The following is a 20,529-nucleotide window of genomic DNA, read 5'->3' on the forward strand; positions in this document are numbered from 1 at the left end:
ATATATGTTCCTCAATCAAAACTATCCCTGAAGGATTTCTTGAAAAAAGGTAAAGAACATATACCCATACCTCATTTCTTCCTTGGTACCTTACTAATGGGATAGAATATCATCTTGACACTAGCAAGCCAAGCTACCATGAAAAAACTAACCACAGAGACAGTATAATCTCCCAAGGCTTATCAAGAAGTTCTACCATTTGCCCAAGGCCATTCTTTTCATTAGAGACAAAATCAAGACTAGACCCATATAGGCTCTTGGGTCCAAACTTCTTTCTACTGGCTACAATGATCGCATCGAAATTTCCAATAGAGCTTATACCTGCCCACAAAGAGGAACTTTATGTTTGCCACCCCATCTTGCACTAAAAATAGGAAGGATGAAGGAAATGATTATAAGAACATCTAAAGAGTTATTAATCTATTCATTCTCTAATGTATACTGGTTCCCAGGAAGCTGCTCAGGCCAGCTAATCACAGGAAATACCAGATTCATGGGCCACTAACACCCAGGATAATGATAACTCTTAATCACTGTGGAGATCTCTAAAATGGGAAACGGGATTTCCACTAAAGATGTTACTCAAAGTGGTCCCTTATAAACACACCACCAAAAGCTATTTCTTTAAAACAGCCATTGTCAACCTTTAGTGTAGATCAGAAGGATCAGGAATGATTGTTAGAACACAGACTGCTGGGCCCTATCCCAAAAAGTTTCTGATTTTGGTCTGGGCAGGACCAAAAATTCACATTTCTAACAAGTTTCCTAGTGATGCTAAGCTGGCCTGAAGACTGTATTTTGAGACCCACTACTCTAAAAGCATCTCATCAAACCAGATACATCAATGAATTTAAGATAGGCATTAGAATTAACAATGATCAGTTTCTCTGCACATCAATATATTAACTCCTTTCTTATTCATTAAGCATTCCTTGGGCCATTTATTAAAATAGCATATTTGGCTAGATCATATTTCCTGATAACAAACGGAATTTTTTCACTCAAGATTTTTGATAATACAAAAAGGGATTCACTAAACTGAAAGGAACCTTATGAGCTCATCTAGACCAGTAGTCTCCAACCTGGGTTCACTAAGATGCCTAACGCAGGAGCTCCTCAAAAGAGTGCTGCCAGAGAATAAGACAGAGGCTAAGCAGGTCAGGCTCCTGACCTCCTGCTCCTCTAGTATCTTGCCTTAAACAAAATAGATTTAGCTATTTTGTAACTTGAGATTCTCTGAAAAGGAAAATTTTTCCCTTATCTGGGTTTCCCAATAACTACCTGTGGGGAAAATGGAAGTTCCTGTAGCCAGGATCCTCACCTGACCCTAAACTACCTGATCATATAATTCACCTACTGCTAGGCAAATGCTCCCACACCCATTGACAATGAACTATTATTGACTGAGTCACTATATAAAGAGCTCTCTACCCAGTGCTCTGGGCAGAGGCAGAGACAGGTAGATTAAAGACCTGCAGACTGCTGGATGCAGATGTAATCCTTGTGCTTGATCTACCTACCACCAGTGAGAATAAAGTCAGTTATAGACCCTTTTACAGCAAGAATGTTCTGTTCTCACTTCTCAGTCTCACTGAATTCATAGTGAACCAGCCTGGGGCTAAAACCCTCAGACGAGACACTATTTACTTAGAGTTTAGTACATACAAGGCAGTGTGTTACCTATTGTGGTTGCAAATAATAAGAATTCCTGCCTCTGATAAGCTCAATGTAAAAGGGAAACACTTATAAATAGTAGTGTAAGATGTTAAGTGATACGAAAGCAGTAAGTTTAAGGAAAAAAAGAGTTAAGGGTTCTAGAAGATGATGCCTATACTGAGCCTATTAGTGAGAATCTCTTCTGGAAACTCACATTGAAATGAGGAAGAGACTTTAATAAAGTGACTATTTCAAAGGTGTAAACAGTATTAAGAGTAACCAGCAAAGGATGGTAAAGCACCCTTGGGCCAGAAGAGCAGGGAGTCTTTACCATTCCTAGAGCTGAAACCTGAATGAAGTCGCAAGGGGAAAGGACATACCAGCTCATTCATGGAAAGACACGTACTTTTCTGGTATGAGATAAGAGAATCAAGACCCTAGCTAGGGCCTACCTGGGAGTATATGTACACAGCCTCCAATGACACCTAGCTCCCTCAGAATCAGGAAGGGATGGAAATGTCCTCCAACCACCATCACTACAGTAGGAAGTTCAACAACTCCAACCATGCTGTGGAGAAAGTGAAGGTTCCTATGGCTAGGGTTCTCACCTGGCCCTGGTCGGCTTGCTCACTACACACATGTGGGCAATAACATTGTTACGGACCCTATATAAAGAGCTCCACCCAGTGCTCTGGGCAACACGGTGGCATAGCTGCAAGGCTGCAGGAGAGCAGAGACTGGAGAGATGGCAGTGCCAAGGACAGAGACTGAGGTGGCTGTGCAGGCAGAGAGGCCCAGAGGCAGAGAACGGCTTGCTGAATGCAGGCTGGCTTTGAGTGGACGGGATTCTAGTGACTGAGCTGCCACGGTGGGAATAAAGTTGGATGTAAACCCTTTCACCCTAAGAATGTTCCATTGTCATTCCTTAGTCTCATTGAAGCCATAGTCAACTTGTCCAGGGCTGAAACCCACTGGCAAGACACATGCCCACAACTCTCAGGCTTGGGTGAGATATCCTCCTCACAATTTCTCTCCAAAATCAGGACTCAGATCCTGAGCCTCACATTCCAGGATTCCTTCAGTTACCACTGAACCTAGCCATCATGCCTGTCCTTCAATCAATCTTTGGAGAAAAATCAATGGATTTCAGAGCTAAAAGGGTCTTTAGAGAGCTAAAAATCCCTTATTTACATTAAGAACACTACAGTCCAAAGGAGCTACATGAAATTCTTACTGGTGAACAGTTGGTGTGGCAAATAAAAAACTGATAATTAACATATACCAGCTTATTCACAGTGCTCTATACTGAACTTTAGGAGTCTTAACTTTAGACAAAAGATGTTTTCTGTAATATATTCACCCATTATTTACAAACATGATCATTTATAAATAAGGTTGTAAGAACAGATTTTCCCTATGTGAAAATAAAAGTGTCCTAACATCCAAAAAAGAGTAATACAAGTTGGTATTTTTTGGCTCTAACAAAAAGCAACTTTACAAAGTCCTTACTTTGAGATGATAACCCCCTGGACCTACGCTTCTCAAAATCTAAGCTTACCACATTAAAATCACTGCTTGTGAAAAATGCAGATTCCAGGGGTCAGCTCCAGACCTATTTAATTTCTAGCTCAGGAATCTGGAGTTTTAACAGTTCCCCAGGTAGCTCTTACATGCCTTGAAGTTTGAGAAGCACTGCCATAGACCATCACATTCTCTGAGTCACTCCTATAATCACAGAACCTTCCCAGAAACACTGAACCCAAATCCCAAAGCTGGGATCAAGATTACCTTGTCGTCCTTCATCGTTGGTAAAGAGTCCTGTGTCACTGCTGCTACACACACTGCTGGTTTCACTGAAAAAAGAATGTACACAAAAGAACACATCAGCTCCAGTCAAGAACAAAGCACTGTTCATTCTCCTGGTTTTCAACTCAAAAGATCTCAGGTTTCCCTAATTTCATTCAGAAATGAAAATCAGTACATCAGAAGTATAAATCTGTTAGTTGAGCACTAGGAAGTTATTTATTAAGGCTCATGGAGGTAATCTCAACCTGCTTTGGTATATTAAACAACACTAATTTACAAATTTGCCAACTTATGTTATTTTTAAATATTGTCAACTATCAAGTTTCAAATAAAGTTATCCACCCTTAAGACATCTGTGGGAAAGTTGGGGTTCCTATGGCCAGGATCCTCACTGAACTTAAACCACCTGATGATGTAACCGGCCTGTTGCTAGGCTACTGCTTCCACACCTTTAGGCAATAAGCTATTATTGTGCTATATAGAGAGCTCGGCCCAGTGCTCTGGGTGGAGGCAGAGATGCTAGTGCTTGACCTACCAACCTACCGACCTACCGCTGGGAGAACAAGCCAGGTAATAAACCCTTTCACCCCAAAGAACATTTTGCTGTCAATTTCTTTGGTCACACAGAATCCATAGTGAACTTGCCCGGGGCTGAAACCCATTAGCAAGACAACATCTAACAGCTCTCAAATTCTGACCCCATTTACAAAGCAGCAAACAAAAATCCATGTGCAGGAAAAAAAAAAAACCAGTATAACAAAAGCTATGTTTTCTAAATTTGGTGTCTAAATTGTCCTTGATATCAAACATATAAAAACTCATTTTCAAAAAAGGTTAAAAGTAAAAATATAAAAACCCCATTTGAAATCACTGAAATAAAACTTTTGCCCCATAGAGTTCTGTCCAACCAGCTGAGCTATTGCTAACAATTGATTCTGCCTCTTCCTGATGTTGCAGTTTTTTCACCTAATCTGCATCAAATTTGATTTATCTGGTTCAAGCAAAATTTCTCTATTCTTTACAATGTTAACTATTTCCTTGATTGGGGGAAGTGTTTACTTCCAAGCTAGTCAATTTTTTTCACCTGCTTTAGAAGATGGATGAAACCAAACAAAGCAGTGAAGAAGCATTCCTAACAAACTGCATAAGAACAAGCTTGGCAGAAGTCCCAGTCTATGTTTCTGGATCAAAAAATCTGAAAATATTTTGTATTTTGCAACATTTCCAAATACCTTGCCAACAGTGAATCCTAAAAATGCTGGTTAAATTAAATAGCAACACTTTCCTCACTTACACTTATCTCTGAATAGATCTAAGAGACCTGTTGCAAAAGCCAATAAAAAATACTTGATTTCTCTCAAGGTTCTTTCATTTTATTTTCTTCCATACTGATAACTGGGGACATTCTCAGGTGCCACTATAAGGAATGTCTCACAAAACTAAACCGCTGGATTCCCATGGATTTAGAATCATCAAGGTGCTCTCAAGTTAAATCCAGAAGACATTATCATTGAGTAGTCCATTCTTCCTACTTCTGAGTTCAAAGAATTGTGCCTGCTAAATTTAATGGTGGTGTTTTTGTGTTTTCAGCAAATTCCTAAGAATATTAGTGATCTAACTCCATTATGTCTTACTATACATCCTCTCATTTTACTACTTATCATCTTGCCTCAAAGATAAAGCAAATTTGCTAATTTTAAACTCCTCTTGATGTTAACAAGAGCTTAGCAAAGCACATCAGGCCACGGGACAGATAAATTCTACTCCACCATTATGTTAAATCCTTTATAGGTTAACAGTATCACTAACTTGAGATTTAGGTGTCAGCAAACAACAGCCTGCCATCTGTTTTCTGTGGCCTATGAGCTAAGGATGGTTTTTACATTTTTAAACCATTGGGGGGAAAAGTCAAAAGAATATTTTGTGATGTAGGTAAATTACATGAAATTCAAATTTCAGTGCCCATAAATAAAGTTTTATTGGAACACAGCCACACTCATTTATTCACATATCAGCTACGGCTTCTTTTAAACTACAACTGCAAAGTTGAGTAGTTGGAACAGACAGCATATTGTTCAAAAAGCCCTAAAATCTGGTTTTTTACAGAGGAAGTTAACTGATCTCTGCTCTGCAAGTATTACAAGTTTTACTCTGTGGACAAAGTGAAGGTTCCTATGGCCAGGATCCTCACCCGAACCTAAACTACTTGATGATGTAACTGGCCTTCTGCCAGGCTACTGCTTCCACACCCTAGGCAATTAGCTATTATTGACTGAGTCACTATATAAAGAGCTCTGCCCAGTGCTCTGGGCAGAGGCAGAGACAAGGAGGATTACAGAACTGCAGACTGTTGGTTGCAGATGTAATTCCAGTGCTTGACTTATCACTGGGAGAACAAGCCAGGAAATAAATCCTTTCACCCCAAGAAGGTTCCATTGTCATTCCTCAGTCTCACTGAATCCATAGTGAACTTGCCCAGAGCTGAAACCCATTGGCAAGACACTCTGCAACGTCTATGGTCCCCTGTTTGAATATTTCTAAGTAAAAAAGTTTAAACTGTGGCCTTATTACAAAGTCTATCAACTCTTTTTCCCCATTCATTTCCAGCCATCTGTACAAGATACAGGGCTTCCTGATCCTTATTTGCATGGATTCCATTCTCTCCTCATATTCTAAATAAAGGGAGGGAGCAAGCTCAAAGACATCTGCTGAAATCAAGAAAGGTATGGTAATCTAAAACTTTCCTGTCACTGTACATTTTCTATTTTTGTCAAAAGCATCTAAAGTGACTCACTGTTCTTGAAAGAGCTTGGACTAAACTTGACTGTAAGTTTTCTATATACACTTAATTAAAGTAATGGCAATGATATCACAGAAATATCACTAGGATTTTAAGATTATGATCAAGGGATATATGTTTCTTCCTTCATCAAGAAAATAATTTATGTCTTATAGAACACTTGGTAAAGTATCATCATTCTACCAGTAATCTAGAAATGACTATTACATCTGATAGCACCTGCTGACTCTTATTTATTCCCTCAGAAGAATGTTCATTGTGGAAATCTAAGCTTATGTAAGAAATTGTTAGCATAATTTGCTGGAGAGAAAAAAAGTGCAGACTTCATGGCATGTTCACACATAAACACTATGATACAACATGCAAAAATGTAGTGTTAGCTGTAAAGTAGAAGCAAATATTTCCTCTTCCAAGTAATAGGCCAAAATCGTTGAATACAGCAGTTTTCATTCACTCTGGTGCAAACATTGTGCTTTAAAAAAAAAATCAAGGGCGGAGCCAAGATGGCAGCATGAGTAGAGCAGCGGAAATCTCCTCCCAAAACCACATATATCTATGAATATATAACAGACAACTCTTCCTAGAATAAAGACCAGAGGACACAGGAAACATCCAGACCACATCCGCACCTGAGAGAACCCAGCGCCTCGCGAAGGGGGTAAGACACAAGCCCCGGCCCGGCGGGACCCGAGCGCCCATCCCCCCAGCTCCCAGTGGGAGAAGAGGAGGCAGAGCGGGAGGGAGACAGAGCCCAGGACTGCCGAACACCCAGCCCCAGCCATCCGGACCAGAGCGCAGACACAGTGCGTGCCCAGGGGGCCCTGGATACTAGGGAAACAGGGCAGCAAGAAAGGTGAGCGGGTACCAGAGGCCGGCGCCAGAGGACAAAAGAAAAGCGAGCGACCTTTTTTTGTTGTTGTTGTTGTTCTGTTGAGGTGAGTGCTTTTTGGAAGTCTTAAAGGGACAGGGACCCCAATACTAGGGAAACAGGGCAGCAAGACCGGCGAGTGGGTATTGGAGGCCGGCGCTGGAGAGCAAAAGAAAAGTGAGCGGCCATTTTTGTTGTTGTTGTTGTTGTTGTTTTGTTTTGGCGAGCGCTTTTTGGAAGTCTTAAAGGGATAGGGATCCCAATACTAGGGAAACAGGGCAGCAAGACCGGTGAGCAGATGCCTGTGGCTGGTGCCGGAGGATAAAGAAAAACGAGTGGACATTTTTGTTTGTTTGTTTATTTATTTATTTATTTGTTTGTTTGTTTGTTTGTTTGTGGTTGTTGTTTTGTTTTGGTGAGTACTTTTTGGAAGTCTTAAAGGGGCAGGGCAGGACACTTAATCCAGAGGTAGGGAATCTGGGGACCTCTGGGCACCCTAATCCCCTGGGCTGCAGGGAGCACGGAGGCCCCTTACGGAGATAAATAGCCTCCCGGCTGCTCCCCATCCAACGCCACTCCACCACTTTGGAGCAGCAGCCCGAGCCAGGCCATGCCCACAGCAACAGCGGAGATAAACTCCATAGCAGCCGGGCAGGAAGCAGAAGCCCTGCCTGCGTGCAGCTACCCAGCACAAGCCACTAGAGGTCGCTGTTCTCCCAGGAGAGGAGGCCACAAACCAACAAGAAGGGAAGTTCTTCCAGCCGTCACTCGTCCCAGCTCTGCAAACTATTCCTATCACCATGAAAAGACAAAATTACACGCAAATCAAGAACACAGAGACACCAGAGAAGGAGACAGACCTAACCAGTCTTCCTGACAAAGAATTCAAAATAAAAATCATAAACATGCTGACAGGGATGCAGAGAAATACGCAAGAGAAATGGGATGAAGTCCGGAGGGAGATCACAGATGCCAGAAAGGAGATCACAGAAATGAAACAAACTCTGGAAGGATTTATAAGCAGAACGGATAAGATGCAAGAGGCCATTGATGGAATTGAAACCAGAGAACAGGAACACATAGAAGCTGACAGAGAGGGAGACAAAAGTATCTCAAGGAATGAAACAATATTAAGAGAAATGTGTGACCAATCCAAAAGGAACAATATCCGTATTATAGGGGTACCAGAAGAAGAAAGAGGAAAAGGGATGGAAAGTATCTTGGAAGAAATAATTGCTGAAAACTTCCCCACACTGGGGGAGGAAGTAATCAAACAGACCACAGAAATACACAGAACCCCCAACAGAAAGAATCCAAGGAGGACAACACCAAGACACATAATAATTAAAACGGCAAAGATCAAGGACAAGGAAAGAGTTTTAAAGGCAGCTAGAGAGAAAAAGGTCACCTATAAAGGAAAACCCATCAGGCTAACATCAGACTTCTCGACAGAAACCTACAGGCCAGAAGAGAATGGCATGATATATTTAATACAATGAAACAGAAGGGCCTTGAACCAAGGATACTGTATCCAGCACGACTATCATTTAAATATGACGGCTGGATTAAACAATTCCCAGACAAGCAAAAGCTGAGGGAATTTGCTTCCCACAAACCACCTCTACAGAACATCTTACAGGGACTGCTCTAGATGGGAGAACTCCAAGAAAGACCACAGAACAAAACGCCCAACATATAAAGAATGGAGGAGGAGGAATAAGAAGAGAGAGAAGAAAAGAATCTCCAGACAGTGTATATAACAGCTCAATAAGCGAGCTAAGTTAGACAGTAAGATACTAAAGAGGCTAACCTTGAACCTTTGGTAACCACGAATTTAAAGCCTGCAATGGCAATAAGTACATATCTTTCAATAGTCGCCCTAAATGTGAATGGACTGAATGCACCAATCAAAAGACACAGAGTAAAAGAGTGGACAAAAAAGCAAGACCCATCTATATGCTGCTTACAAGAAACTCACCTCAACCCAAAGACATGCACAGATTAAAAGTCAAGGGATGGAAAAACATATTTCAGGCAAACAACAGCGAGAAGAAAGCAGGGGTTGCAGTACTAATATCAGACAAAATAGACTTCAAAACAAAGAAAGTAACAAGAGATAAAGAAGGACATTACATAATGATAAAGGGCTCAGTCCAACAAGAGGATATAACCATTCTAAATATATACGCACCCCACACAGAACAGCAGCATATGTGAAACAAATACTAACAGAACTAAAGGGGGAAATAGACTGCAATGCATTCATTCTAGGAGACTTCAACACACCACTCACCCCAAAGGATAGATCCACTGGGCAGAAAATAAGTAAGGACACGGAAGCACTGAACAACACAGTAGAGCAGATGGACCTAATAGACATCTATAGAACTCTACATCCAAAAGCAACAGGATATACATTCTTCTCAAGTGCACATGGAACATTCTCCAGAATAGACCATATACTAGCCCACAAAAAGAGCCTCAGCAAAATCCAAAATATTGAAATTCTATCAAACAACTTTTCAGACCACAAAGGTATAAAACTAGAAATAAATTCTACAAAGAAAACAAAAAGGCTCACAAACACATGGAGGCTTAACAACATGCTCCTAAATAATCAATGGATCAACAAACAAATTAAAATAGAGATCAAGGAATATACAGAAACAAATGACAACAATAACACAAAGCCCCAACTTCTGTGGGATGAAGTGAAAGCAGTCTTAAGAGGAAAGTATATAGCGATCCAGGCACACTTGAAGAAGCAAGAACAATCCCAAATGAATAGTCTAACATCACCATTATCGAAACTGGAAAAAGAAGAACAAATGAGGCCTAAAGTCAGCAGAAGGAGGGACATAATAAAGATCAGAGAAGAAATAAACAAAATTGAGAAGAATAAAACAATAGCAAAAATCAATGACACCAAGAGCTGGTTCTTTGAGAAAATAAACAAAATAGATAAGCCTCTAGCCAAATTTATTAAGAGAAAAAGAGAATCAACACAAATCAACAGAATCACAAATGAGAACGGAAAAATCACGACAGACTCCACAGAAATACAAACAATTATTAAAGACTACTATGAAAACCTATATGCCGACAAGCTGGAAAACCTAGAAGAAATGGACAACTTCCTAGAAAAATACAACCTTCCAAGACTGACCCAGAAAGAAACATAAAAGTTAAACAAACCAATTACAAGCAAAGAAATTGAAACGGTAATCAAAAAACTACCCAAGAACAAAACCCCCGGGCTGGACGGATTTACCTTGGAATTTTATCAGACACACAGAGAAGATATAATACCTATTCTCCTTAAAGTTTTCCAAAAAATAGAGGAGGAGGGAATACTCCCAAACTCATTCTATGAAGCCAACATCACCCTAATACCACAACCAGGCAAAGACCCCGCCAAAGAAGAAAATTGCAGACCAATATCCCTGATGAATGTAGATGCAAAAATACTCAATAAAATATTAGCAAACCGAATTCAAAAATATATCAAAAGGATCATACACCACGACCAAGTGGGATTCATCCCAGGGATGCAAGGATGGTAAAACATTCGAAAATCCATCAACATCATCCACCACATCAACAAAAAGAAACACAAAAACCACATGATCATCTCCATAGATGCTGAAAAAACATTCGACAAAATTCAACATCCATTCATGATAAAAACTCTCAGCAAAATGGGTATAGAGGGCAAGTACCTCAACATAATAAAGGCCATATATGATAAACCCACAGCCAACAATATACTGAACAGCGAGAAGCTGAAAGCTTTTCCTCTGAGATCGGGAACTAGACAGGGATGCCCACTCTCCCCACTGCTATTTAACATAGTACTGGAGGTCCTAGCCACAGCAATCAGACAAAACAAAGAAATACAAGGAATCCAGATTGGTGAAGAAGTTAAATTGTCACTATTTGCAGATGACATGATATTGTACATAAAAAACCCTAAAGACTCCACCCCAAAACTACTAGAACTGATATCAGAACACAGCAAAGTTGCAGGATACAAAATTAACACACAGAAATCTGTAGCTTTCCTATACACTAACAATGAACCAACAGAAAGAGAAATCAGGAAAACAACTGCATTCACAATTGCATCAAAAAGAATAAAATACCTAGGAATAAATCTAACCAAAGAAGTGAATGACCTATACTCTGAAAACTACAAGTCACTCTTAAGAGAAATTAAAGGGGACACTAACAAATGCAAATTCATCCCATGCTCGTGGCTAGGAAGAATTAATATCATCAAAATGGCCATCCTGCCCAAAGCAATATACAGATTTGATGCAATCCCTATCAAATTACCAGCAACATTCTTCAACGAAATGGAACAAATAGTTCAAAAATTCATATGGAAACACAAAAGACCCCGAATAGCCAAAGCAATCCTGAGAAAGAAGAATAAAGTAGGGGAGATCTCACTCCCCAATTTCAACCTCTACTATAAAGCCATAGTAATCAAGACAATTTGGTACTGGCACAAGAACAGAGCCACAGACCAGTGGAACAGACTAGAGACTCCAGACATTAACCTAAACATATATGGTCAATTAATATTTGATAAAGGAGCCATGGATATACAGTCTCTTCAACAGATGGTGCTGGCAAAACTGGACAGCTACACATAGGAGAATGAAACTGGATCATTGTCTAACCCCATATACAAAAGTAAATTCAAAATGGATCAAAGACCTGAATGTAAGCCATGAAACCATTAAACTCGTGGAAAAAAACATAGGCAAAAACCTCTTAGACATAAACATGAGTGACCTCTTCTTGAACATATCTCCCCGGGCAAGGAAAACAACAGCAAAAATGAACAAGTGGGACTATATTAAGCTGAAAAGCTTCTGTACAGCAAAAGACACCATCAATAGAACAAAAAGGTACCCTACAGTATGGGAGAATATATTTGTAAATGAAAGATCCGATAAAAGCTTGACATCCAAAATATATAAAGAGCTCACACGCCTCAACAAACAAAAATCAAATAATCCAATTAAAAAATGGGCAGAGGAACTGAACAGACAGTTCTCCGAAAAAGAAATACAGATGGCCAACAGACACATGAAAAGATGCTCCACATCGCTAATTATCAGAGAAATGCAAATTAAAACTACAATGATGTATCACCTCACACCAGTAAGGATGGCTGCCATCCAAAAGACAAACAACAACAAATGTTGGCGAGGCTGTGGAGAAAGGGGAACCCTCCTACACTGCTGGTGGGAATGTAAGTTAGTTCAACCATTGTGGAAAGCAGTATGGAGGTTCAGCAAAATGCTCAAAACAGACTTACCATTTGACCCAGGAATTCCACTCCTAGGAATTTACCCTAAGAATGCAGCAATCAAGTTTGAGAAAGACCAATGCACCCCTATGTTTATCGCAGCACTATTTACAATAGCCAAGAATTGGAAACAACCTAAATGCCCATCGGTAGATGAATGGATAAAGAAGATGTGGTACATATACACAATGGAATACTACTCAGCCATAAGAAGAGCGCAAATCCTACCATTTGCAGCAACATGGATGGAGCTGGAGGGTATTATGCTCAGTGAAATAAGCCAAGCGTAGAAAGAGAAATACCAAATGATTTCACTCATCTGTGGAGTATAAGAACAAAGGAAAAACTGAAGGAACAAACCAGCAGCGGAATCACAGAACCCAAGAATGGACTAACAGGTACCAAAGGGAAAGGGACTGGGGAGGATGGGTGGGTAGGGAGGGATAAGGGGGGTAGGAAGAAGGGAGGTATTAAGATCAGCATGCATGGGGGGGTGGGAGAAAGGGGAGGGCTGTACAACACAGAGAAGACAAGTAGTGATTCTACAACATTTAGCTATGCTGATGGACAGTGACTGTAAAGGGGTTTATAGCGGGAACCTGGTATAGGGGAGAGCCTAGTAAACACCATATTCTTCATGTAAGTGTAGATTAAAGATAACAAAAAAAAAAAAAAAAAGAAAGAAAAGGAGGATTACTCCATGATAGGATAAAACTAACTGTAAATCAATGATTAATGCATGCTTTAAATATCCTTAATTTTGATCACTTAAAGGGTGTCAGATGACCGGCTATGGAGGTACACTTTTCTGATAATATTCCTTTCTCTTAAAAAAAAAAAAAAAAAAGCAGTTCCTGTGTGGTGACCTCCAATGAGTTATACACAATGGTATAAAGGGCAGATCAAAGTGTGGGCAAAGGGTCTGTTTGTGTTTATACAGAGGATCAAAGCCTAATTTGGCTACCCAGAAAATGAACTAAGATACAATATGAAGAAGAACTTCCAACATCAGCACTCTCTGGAAGAGTCATACCAGAAGATGATCATCAAAAAACCTCAACAAAGATCCAGGCGATGGTGCAGTTGTAGCTGCATTCATCTCACCGGTTCCTGGACTTGCCATGGGAATGAAGAAGGAGATATCTAAGCTGGCCTGTGCATACAGTAAAACAACAAATTTGACTGGATCTACACTGTTGGAACTCAACCAAGAATTAGGAGAAGGGCAAGTTGTAGCGCTCCAAAATCTTACACCTACAGACTATCTACTGTTAAAAGAACATATGGGATGTGAACAGTTCCCAGGAATGGGCTGTTTTAATTTGTCTGATTTCTCTCAGACTGTTCAAGCACAGTTGGACAATATCCATCATATCATAGACAAATTTTCACAAATGCCTTGGGTGCCTAACTGTTTTTCTTGGCCTCACTGGAGATGGCTGGTAATAACAGATCTGCTTTGGTTATGTAACTGTATTCCTATTATGTTAATGTGTGTGCGCAATTTAATTAGTAGTTTAAAACCTATACATGCTTAAATTACTCTACAAGAAGATATGTCAAAGAAATAATCAATCTTCCCATGTTTTCTTCCGTCTGCTACCTCTATAGCTTTTCTTCTTCCTTCCTAATTACAACCCTTAAATAGAATTCATGCCTCATATCGAATTTACCAAGTATCATAATTCCTCCAAGTGCTAAAGATACCTCAAGACAAATGCTGGGCATAGAAGCCACAGGGCATAAATCTGCAAAGAAGTAAAAAGCTAACCTTTTCAAACAATATGGCTTCTCTCTCACTTACCAACTTTACATCTCCCTGTATGGCCCCGGAAGATGACTGGTTAGCCAGAGACGGGTAAGATTCCTCAAGGGAGGAACAACCTAAGACAGGCACAGTCGCAGGGGGGCCATCAGGTGAGAAATTGGGGATCAACAGAGGTGAGGCTTAGAACCTCTCCCCCCGTTTTGAGAGAAATCTTCTGCATCCGTGGATGTTTTATTGCCCTTGTCTAGCTTGGATTAACACATAGTCTACAGGCACACACCTGATCATCTACATTTGCTCTCTTACAACACTAAACTAAGTTTTCTACCTTTATCTTACATCTACCTACCACTTCAGCATTTTATTAAAAATAATAATAATAATAAAGGGAGAAATGTGGGATCCACATATAAATCAAGTATAAAAATCAAATGAATATTCATATTTGACCTGATTGTTTATAGTTCATAATGCATAATCAAAACCAAAAGTTTCTGTGATGACTGCCCTTGCACTGTTCACCATGTAAGAACTTATTCACTATGTAAGAATTTGTTCACCATGTAAGAACTTGTTCGTTATACTTCAGAAGATTGGAGACTGTTGAGAATTAGGCTTGGGGTTGATTAATGATTGTGCATTGAGTCCCCTATACAGAATTTTATTGTTGTTAACAACCATTTGATCAATAAATATAAGATATGCCCTCTCAAAAAAAAAAAAACCAGATTAAGAGAAATTTAATAATCATTAGTCAATATGTTAATTTTGCAAATTAAACAGAATGTTTAATATTCTTTTAAAAATAAGCTTCTACTTTTCAATAAAGACAGTTTTCTTTTAACGTCTTTGTAGATCACATGGCCAAAAAGTCAAAAGATGTCAGGCTCCTACATATGCCTCCTATTTCAAAACCTTCAAATTTGTTTATAACTTTTCTGCTATGTGCCTTTTTATTAGGCAAGGGATTTAAAAGCTCTATTCCTCATTTTTACAAGACCTAAAATGTGATCCTACCTCTAGTGTCCACTCCACTTGTGGTCCTCTGAAGCTTAGTCAGGAAGACAGAAATTCAGCTTTTATTTATCTCCAGAAAAAATAACAAGAGAAAGCCCACAAAGATAGCAGGTAATGAAATCTTGTATTTTCCTGAAATGGCAGTAACTCCTAGAGGCACCAGTGCATCCTGTCTTTGCCTCTGGAGCTGTTCTGTAGTCCCTGTCCTCACATGATTCTAAATAGCTTGCATATATAAAAATCTTCCTAGAATATTTCTAAAGTATTTTGGAACAGAAATATGTTAACCCTACAAATAACTCATACATCATTGAGAAAAAAAAACCTCAGTCCCAAACAGGGGCAATAAAACTTCTCTAACAAGAAAAGGATGAAAAAGGATTTCTCCCCCACCTTCCATTTCTCTTAACCTTTCAATAGTCCACTTAGTAAGCATTTCCCATACACCAGATATTCCTCTAACCAGCACTAAAACTAACAAAGAAATATGTCAATCATGATTTAAATGCATGCATTTTATAAAAAACTTAGTCTAGACTACAGAAGAAAGGTGTGAAAAGATAGAAGGCTTTCCAATGAAGAATACTCTGCAAATAAAGGGTGGTGCAAGCCTAGACTTTAACCTTACAATACTGAGGAAATCACCCCAGTTTAGAAGCCAGAAAATTTCTCAAAAATATTCCTAAGTGAGAAAAAAAGAATAATGCATCACACTTCCCTATAGTGGTTTTTACTAAAAAATGTTCCCATACTTAATTCAGCAGCATAGCCACCATTTTAAATAAGACACAAAATTCAAGCCTAGATTTTGGACCACCAATTGTATTACTTATATATATAATATTGTTAGAAAAGCAACAGAACTGCATCCAACTGAAATAACAAAAGCGTAGAGAAACTAAACCACCAAGAAAGCAGTTCCAGAGACTTTCCTCCCCCAACATTTTATTACTAGAGTTTTCAAACATTCAAAAAAGTCTGAAGAAGTTCCGGTTACCACTCACACTCCATCAGGTAAATACCGCAATGAACACTTTGTGTGTTATCACACATCTATCCATCTAGCCTTCCCACCCGAGCCTCTCTGTAATTCAAGGCACTCTCTCGGCAGACCATACGATTGGGCAAGGCATCTCAAACCCACTACTTTCAGAGCAGATTATCACGGAAATTAAATCTAATAAAATACTACTGATACCTCTTATCCACTTAGGTATTAATTCTAGGGCAAACTAAACGTTGTAAACTCTGGTGCAAACTTTAAAATGCTTTCCTCTGAACTGCTCTTCTTTCCAAGTTCTGAATATTTGCCCTTTTGAGGAGCAATTAAAGGTATTGTTTTCAAATCTGAAACTCATGCTTCTTGGTCAAAGCGGAGTCAATGAAATAACCCAATCTCAGTACCAGAAACATCTAGAGCAGTGGTTATCAACTGAAGGCAATTTTGCTAATCCCCTCTAGAGTCTCCCCCATCCCCTACCCCAGCCTTGGCGTCATTTGGCAATGTCTGGATACATTTTTGTTTCTCAGGAATTGGAGAAAGAGGGAGTTGGTATCTCACTGGCATCTGTGGGTAGAGGTCAAGGGAAGCTGCTAAACACCCTACAATACACAGCACAGCTCGAACAACTGAGAATTATCTAGTCCAAAATGTCAGTAGAGCCATAGCTGAGAACCCTCATCTAGAGTGATGAACAAAGTGGAGGGATAGAGGCGGCAGGGCGTTATGTTAAGGGAAACCACTTCAGAGGAGGATAGGAGCCTGCGCACTTACTCCTGTGGGATAGAGCCAGCCTTCAAGGGCACAGGTCACCATCCCATAAAAGCAGTACTGTCATTCCCTCGCCACAGTTTAAGACCTCCAGATCCTAGGAGCCATGAGAAAGTAGCTGAACCAGACAAACTGACGGAACTGAAACTACTCAAGAGTTGTACAAATCATCCTTCCCAGCCTCATCCAGGCAGAAAGAAGTTCCTATCACCAAGGAAGAGAGATTCAGGCTGGAAAAGGAAGTATCTTGCTCCTCTCAATGTCCCCAATGCCTAGCACAGCACCTAGTACACAACAGGAATTCAGTAAATGTTCCTCAAATGGAATAAACTCATTCAAATTAGCTCTGTTGCTTCCCCTTACATAGCCTTTGCAGCATGCCACTGCACCTCTCTAATACTATTTCCCTGCACGTAAAGTATGTATAGATTGTTCTCAGGGTGTGATGATGCGAGACACGAGAACTCACTTTGTGGGCTCTAGAGCATTATACAAAGGCAAAGGATGAACAATTCAAAAGCTACTTCCAGGGTACAGCTAATATGTACCAAATATTGTTTGAAGCTCACAGAAGTAGTTTCCTCATTGACATTCTTCTTATTAAAACAGTAATCTAAATTCTACGGGACTCTCAATTATACCTCAGTAAAAAAATATTCTATTGGACTCAAATCTATTTTCATTTTAAATAGAAAAATGACATGTGACCTATGAAATCTAGCATTTCCCCTGCACTGGTTTCATCCAAGTGAGGGAAACACTGTTCTCAACAGGTATCTAAGCTACAAGTGTCTCAAAAAGGTTGGTACTTGAATTGAGTTTATTAAATTATTAATAAGAATGCTACTATTACTGACACCAGTAATATCATTTACTGAGTTCTACTACAGACCAGGCGAAGTACTAAGTGCTTTATATTCATTATTATGTTTCTTCTACCCCAAAACTCTATGAGGTAACTATGTCAACTTCATATTACAGATGAAGGAATGAGGCTTAGAAAGGTTAAGCAACTTGGCCAACATTACACAGCAAATAAACATCAGAGCCAGGGTGGTGTATCGCCAAAGCCCATGTGCTCACTGAATGGTCCCTGAAACACGGATGGTGCACAGACCGATTCACCTCATTTATCAAAAGCCAATGCAATGTTTCTCTATTCACAAGATACTTTTGAATTTCGGCATTTCTCAAAGGAAAGAGTGTTCCTTTGCTTTTTGCTACTTAAAACATTTAGACACAGCTAAAACTCTAGCTGTGCTTTGACTACTAATGCCTATCAGCTAGAAATGCATCCTACATGCTGAAAACGAAGAAAACTATGAACTCACTTCAGAAAGAAGTGCTCTTCCTTGTGTATACTGAATTTTAAAATAAACATTCATCTTCAGTATACTTACTTAAAATACAACAAAATACACTCTCAGTGATCTGTACTTTGCTTGCCCTTATCATTTCTGAATGCCCTTTCTTTAAAATCAGACTTATCAGGGGAGTAGGTTCTGGGGAAATAGTCTGAGAACACTATTCTTGAATTTAGTTTCACACCAAGTTAGGAAAAACTTTCAGAAGACAGTAGCCATCTGTGGTATCCATACTCCCAGATGACTCCCAATGATCTCAGCCTCCTGGTATGTCACACCCTGGGTGGTCTGTGACACCAACTGCATAAGCAGAAGTAATGGCATATCACTTCTGAGATTAGATCATCAAAACTGTGGCTCCCATCTTGGGCACTGGGTACACTCTTGCTCCCTCTCCTCTCGGATCATTCACTCTAGCGGAAGCCAACGCCCGCGTCTTGAGGACCCTAACAGCCCTGTGAAGGAGCCTACATGGAACGGAAAGGAACTGAGACTCGGTTCAACAGCCTATAAGGAAATCAGATCTGCCAACAGCCCTGACTGAACTCAGAAGTGGACCCTTCAGCCCCCATTGAGCTTCGAGGCAACTGCAGCCCCAGCCAACAATACAGGCAACACTATGAGAGACTCTGAACCAGGACCACCCAGCTAAGCTGCTCCCAGATTCCTGACTTTAGGAAATTTAAGACTATAAATATTTGTTATGTAAAGCTACTTTCTTTCTGCGCAGTTTTTTCTGCAGCAATAGATAATACAGCATCTTTATGAATTCTTTTTTGAAAAGAATTGCCTACTTTCTAGACCTAACAGGAAGCTTCTAGTTTCAATAAGGCAGTCTCTCTGAATCCCCACAATTGGGGAAAAAAACAAGGCTTGTTCCCTGACCTGAGAGCCTGTTAGTTCTTTCATATTTCTAACCACAGACTGGAAATGTAGAACTGAGTGAGAGTCATTTATTCCTGTCTCAGTTGCAATAAGGAGGTACAGAATTAGTTTATCATCTATAATCAAAAGTTGCTATTAGTAAGTTAACAACTGAATTTCTCACCCATTTAAGATTATTAGCCTCCTACCCACAAATACAAAGAAATCACTAAGATCTTGAAGAAGAGGTGTCGTTTAAATCTAACTTTAAAAGAAACAAGCAGTATAGAGTTTATGGCTGACATCATCATGCTAGAAAATAAGGGGTTTTAATTTTTAATTTTTTGTTAATAATGCACTTAGCAAAAGTTAAAAATTGTCTTAGAGACAGGCACAGTCGCAGGGGGCCATCAGGTGAGAAAATGGGGATCAGCAGAGGTGAGGCTTAGAACCTCCCCCCTCATGTTCTGAGAGAAATCTTCTGCATACATGGATGTTTTATTGCCCTTGTCTAGCTCGGATTAACACATAGTCTACAGGCACACACCTGATCATCTACATTTGCTCTCTTACAACACTAAACTCTGTTTTCTACCTTTATCTCGTATCTACCTACCACTTCAGCATTTTATTAAAAATAATAATAATAGAGAAATGTGGTATCCACATATAAATCAAGTATAAAAATCAAATGAATATTCATATTTGAACTGACTGTTTATAGTTCATAATGCATGAACAAAACCGAAAGCTTCTGTGATGACTGCCCTTGTAATGTTCACCATGTAACTTATTCACTATGTAAGAATTTGTTCTCCAAGTAAGAACTTGTTCATTATGCATCAGAAGATTGGAGACTGACGAAAATTAGGCTTGGGGTGGATTAATGATTGTGCATTGAGCATTGACTCCCCTATACAGAATTTTATTGTTGTTAACAACCATTTGATCAATAAATATGAGAGATGCCCTCAAAAAAAAAAAAATTGTCTTAGAATCCAGATAAACAAAGACAAAACATCATTCCTAGACCGACAGCCCAAAGCCATTTTTCCTGGTCGAGATGGTACAGCTGTAACCATATATAACCAAGACTTCTGAGTCTGAAAGTAAACCATGACTAAGGGAGAAGTTTCTCAGAGAAATACATCATATCAATTGCAAAATTTTAAGTTATGAGAATAATGAGAGCATTACTTTTCAGCTTCATTCAGACTGCACCACAAAAGAAGGCAGCAACCTCTTCAGTTTCACAGGTTCATTAATGCGGCCAATGCAATCAGGTGTACTTTGCA

General features: G+C 39.6%; 1 protein-coding gene across 12 annotated transcripts in view; it reads right to left on the bottom strand.

Moving 5' to 3' along the window:
* GPATCH2L (G-patch domain containing 2 like) overlaps nt 1-20,529 on the bottom strand; it is a 79,513-nt gene that overhangs the window by 41,049 nt on the left and 17,935 nt on the right. For all 12 annotated transcript variants that reach the window (XR_008992436.1, XR_008992438.1, XR_008992437.1 and 9 more), the window contains exon 3: nt 3,445-3,509. Coding sequence is in view for 8 of the 12 variants with exons in the window: in XM_057488287.1 (XP_057344270.1) it covers nt 3,445-3,509 (65 nt within the window). In the remaining 4 variants the exon portion in view is untranslated. The remainder of the gene's footprint in view (nt 1-3,444; nt 3,510-20,529) is intronic.

Source organism: Manis pentadactyla, chromosome 11, assembly GCF_030020395.1.
Source record: "Manis pentadactyla isolate mManPen7 chromosome 11, mManPen7.hap1, whole genome shotgun sequence".
Lineage (NCBI taxonomy): Eukaryota > Metazoa > Chordata > Mammalia > Pholidota > Manidae > Manis > Manis pentadactyla.